The sequence below is a fragment of the Nestor notabilis genome, unplaced genomic scaffold (genome assembly GCF_000696875.1).
Source record: "Nestor notabilis isolate BGI_N333 unplaced genomic scaffold, ASM69687v1 scaffold31324, whole genome shotgun sequence".
Lineage (NCBI taxonomy): Eukaryota > Metazoa > Chordata > Aves > Psittaciformes > Psittacidae > Nestor > Nestor notabilis.
In genome coordinates, this window is record NW_009927435.1 from 23,792 (window position 1) to 28,429 (window position 4,638).

The following is a 4,638-nucleotide window of genomic DNA, read 5'->3' on the forward strand; positions in this document are numbered from 1 at the left end:
AAAATATTTTTTAGCTCTTGTCACTAACCAAATACTTGTCATCCCTGCTTGTCAACAAGTGATAGTTGGACAGGATGATCCCACGGTCTATCACTGGATGCAGTGCAAAATGCTTGTGTTACCAAGAAGCCTGGATAATGTCCCTGACCCCTCGGGGAGGGGAATAATGGAAAAAAATCAGTTTAAAGAACTGAGAACCCCTCCTAGAGAGCCTTTTTTTTAAAGGAGGGACTACAGAACCAAATGAAATACGGCCATCTGGGTCGGATCAGATTGAAATTTGTGTCCTGTAACAACCCCTTCATCATATGATTCAAAAGCCAGGAAGTGCCAGGCAGCTGCTTTGTTTGAGGTGTTGGGGTGGCTGGGAGAGACATGGGAGGAAGCACTAACTTTCACATCTATCCTCCTGCTGGACAGCTGGGGAGAGAGCTGGACTAGACTCCCAGAGCAGCAGGGACCATGTTTTTAATCGATATTGTTTCTGTTCCAAATTTAACCGGTAAACCACTACAAAATAGAGGTCAAAAGAACATTTAGCAGAGAAGGGTGAGGTTCAGGGGAAAGGAGGAGCTGAAGGCTGTGGAGGGCAGGGGGCTCTCCTCCATACAAACTCAGGGGAATTAGTTCACAAGAGCCTCCTTGTGAGGCGCTAATGAGGAGACAAAGGAGAGGCTAAAATATCTCCCTTCACCCCTTTTCAACTTATAGATCAGAGCTGTAGTTCACTAGGTTGTGCTAAAGCTACCCCCAACAGCAGAAAGCATCCCAGAGTGGCCCAGTGTGGTGGAGGTGGCTGGAAATATTTGCATTTGTAACAAATCACCCTGAAGACTTAAAGCATGCAAAATGCAGATCTTATCAGTTCCCTGAGGAATGCTGGTAACAGAGCTTTGGGGGCAGGGAGTCCAGAAGGAAAAGCAGATCCATCTGTCCGTACAAACTGTTTCCAAACAACTTCATAACTTCCTATGAAAGGAGGATTCACCTCTTCTTAAGTATTAAACATTTACTGGCATGTTGGTGGCTTCTTTAGGGATAAAACCAGTAGCAAAGAAGCTTATGCAATCCAGCCATAGTGCTTTGATTAACATTAATCTAGATGTTACACAAATACAGTTAGCTCTTAATAATACCTTTCTCACATGGTAGGGGATACAAGTGGCTATAGGAATTTCAGTGCCATGGCTCAACAGAGGATATAAAATAATGATTGACTTTTAGAGATGCTGAACTGCTACTTTGGAAAGGTGTAACAAGGGTTATCTACCAGTTTCACATCAAAGGAGTAGAAAATAGTGCAAACTTAACAGTTAACTTTCACAATCAGAACCAGAAAGAGGGTGTGTATAATTTGGTAATCCACAATGCAAATGAATCCTAATTTATAGTACAAAATAGCCTTGATCAAGATTGAGGAGCATGGCTTAGAAGACAGCATCTGTGGAAAGTATGCCCTCTGAAACCACTGTAGCTTTCATGCATCAGGCCTTTTCCTAGTGGAGAGTGGCCTATTCTGTTCTGGGCTTGCTGGGAAGACAATCCAACTCTGCTGTGAGGAAATAGGACTATTATGTAAACATATCTAATTAACAAATACCTCACTCAAGTCCAGAAAAGACAAGGCCCATTTACAGTTCCTATTCGAGGAACAAGCATTCCAACCACCCTGGTCCTTGGCTGTCAGAACTAACCTATGGGAATCCACCCACTCACTCACAGACTGCAGGAGCAAAGTGCCCCACCTTATCATTCAGAACTGGGAGAAAATTTGACAGGATTTATGAGGCATCAACCACAAAGCAAGAGAAAGGAACTCCTTGTAGCCCATGCTGAGGCTACTCAGTGCAACTATCAACTCGCAGCTTTATGTTTTCCCGAATAGTGTAGTTGGGCTTTGGCTGCTCTGTTAAGAAGCAAGTAACACATCGCCTGGGCTGTGATGAGTATGTGATCTTCATTCACTTTAGAGTACCAGTTTAAGATACCTGCTGTATTGCATACAGACTTAAAGGGACAGAAACAGAAGACTTGATAAAAATAATTCAATTTAAACTTGCAAACTTCCCCGAAAGGTACTTCACTGCAGCGCTAAGTTCTTAGACTTCTGAAGAGGTAAAGCTGACACAAGCAAGGATGCAAAGTGATACAGTCCTCTGCAGTCTGAAGTGGGGAAATACAGATTGCTGGCTAATGGCTATTCAGCCTAAAAGACAAATGAAAGGAACAAGAGAGGTAATAAACTGAACACACTGATACAATTGTGTTCAATGTAACAAACTGTAGACTGTTGTACCTAGCAAATCACAGGTAAGAGTAACAAAGACCAAAACTCCTCAGACACTCATCAACAGGCCACCACTGAAGTGAAATCTTGAAGCGGTTCACCTAGAACTTTGGTAAGAAAACAAAACTATCTTGGGTTATCTAAATGGAAAGACCAAAGTTACCTGGTGTAACAGGGACTGCAGGATATATGTAACTTATTATGCAACGTTTAAAGGGAGGACCAAAGGATGAATCAAGGTGGGTATGTGGAGAAAGAACCATGGATAGGGGGGAGAGAGGAGATTCCAATAGTATGTTTGCTGGCTGCTGGTCAGTATAGTGCTGTGTCTGGTCACTGCAGTCCCTTCTACCTATTTACTAAGCATATTCCTAAATATTCTACCCACAAGTGAGTGCACTGCTAGTGGGCTTCTAGTTGACTGATGTGTCAGGAGGCAACTACAGCCTGGAAAAATCTGATTCCAGCTAGAAACTGACTAAAAAGCCCTGGGTCTGGGATCAGGTACCAGAAAGACTTCGGGCCTGGCAGAGATCAGAAACATCTGTGAATGTGAGTATGGATGAGAGTGGAGTGATGCAGGTATAAATACAGTACATTAACAAACTTCAGTGTTGTTCATGCTGTTTGTATTTACCTCTTAAAGGAACTTTAAGTGTGTATGTGTTAACTGGTTTGTGGCCAGCTGTGCACGCACTTGCATGCACACAAAGACATCACTGCAAGCCGTGCTCAGCTGTGCTACAGGCTGAACCTGGAATGGTCCAGCAGCCTCACACTGAGCAACCCAGGATCCCCCCAGGTTCTGCCGCCTGTCACTTCTGCCAACTGCTTAATGGAAGCACGAGTACTTTTAAAAACAGAACTGGCTGATGCTTATAGAATAATCCAGGCTCCCCAAAACCAAGTAAAGTCAATCTGGTTTGAGGGAAACAAGTAGTCAATATAGTAATTTATTTTATTCTTGTAACAGAATGAACATTATAATAGTGGGAAAAAAAAATAATGTAACCTGAGAACAGGCAAGAATATTGGCTGACAGTTTAAGGGGGATGGGAAATCTGCAATATTCTTTGATCTCTTTTACTATTCAAATCAAAACATGGGAGCATTAGAGATGCCACTGAAAACACTTTGAGAATTAATATGTAAGCAGCAAACTGAGTATACTCATAGAACTTAGTGTTGCCCATAAATGTTGCTGGGCACTAAACCCAGTTCATCATTGCTCACCTCAGGTTTGGATTCTAACTCATCCGATAACATTGATTCAAGTGTCCGATTCCTGCAGCTGTCCTCAGCAAGGCACAGAGTATTTTGGTTTTTAGTTCAGGGAGAACAACACTCCCTACTTATTCTCATATTCTCCTAATTGTAAGACAGTGTGGTGGTCCTTCTGCAAGAAGATGTGCTGCACAAATACTTAATTTAACCTAAAACAAAAACAAAAACAAAACAAACAAGAAATATCAAGAGATAGGAACCAAGAAATGAGACCAAAGCAAAAAGAAGCAAGGAGATGTTGCATGTAATTGTAAAATATATACTTTGAAGTACTGGGAAAACTCATTTACCTGGTTCTTGTATTTGTGTTATCATTGAGTCAGCAAAATAGCATCCTAACATCGTGAAATCAATTTTCAAAGGCTATTTACCATATTTTATTTGCAATAACTTAATGGAAATATTGTTTGTTGTGGAAACTTATGAGATCAACTGAAAATCACATAGAGCGTGCAAGAGACAGGGAAGCTGAATTCCCAGCCTGCAAAACAGTGGAACTGTCCGAGTTGTTGATGAAAAACAACTGTATACAAACAACCTGACACTAGGAAATCTGCTTTTCCTCTTGCTCATTTCTGATTATGTGAAATACCTTGATGAACGCAGGTATGTTAGAAGTTACTTCACAAACAACTACACAATGTTTCTTCTTTGGGCTAAAAGGGAAAATGAGAACAAGCTGGTACCTGGTTTTGCCTACTGGAAAAGCACTTAGACACTAGTGGTTCGAGAAGAAAGTAAGCCATGTACAGTTCTTTCCCCCTTCTATCACAGTTGATCTACTGACTATATTAAAAAATAATGAGAATACAGAATCAGCTAAAAGGAGAACCCAGAAACCTTCCTCTAGCACTCCCCACACCAAGCGTTGCAGCACAAGATACTCCGTACAGGAGCATTCCCTTCTGCCATGAAGGGGCAAGATAACGAACACAGCGAAAGTGGAGTACTTCAGGCCAGCACACCCAAGCCAGGGCTCGGAATATTCCCGCTTGTTCACCCGTTGCCCCACTCCAGCCCGCGCCCGGGAGGGTGGGCCCCGAGCCACCCGCAAGGGAGACAGTTGG

The 4,638-nt window shown here is 42.3% G+C and overlaps 1 protein-coding gene across 1 annotated transcript in view; it reads right to left on the bottom strand.

Annotated features, from left to right (window-relative positions):
- Window positions 1-3,722, bottom strand: part of ZNF410 (zinc finger protein 410) — a 17,651-nt gene extending 13,929 nt beyond the window's left edge. The window contains exon 1 of the mRNA XM_010014063.1: window positions 3,521-3,722. Coding sequence (XP_010012365.1) covers window positions 3,521-3,553 — 33 coding nt within the window. The 5' untranslated portion in view covers window positions 3,554-3,722. The remainder of the gene's footprint in view (window positions 1-3,520) is intronic.
- Between the last annotated feature and the right edge of the window lie 916 nt (window positions 3,723-4,638).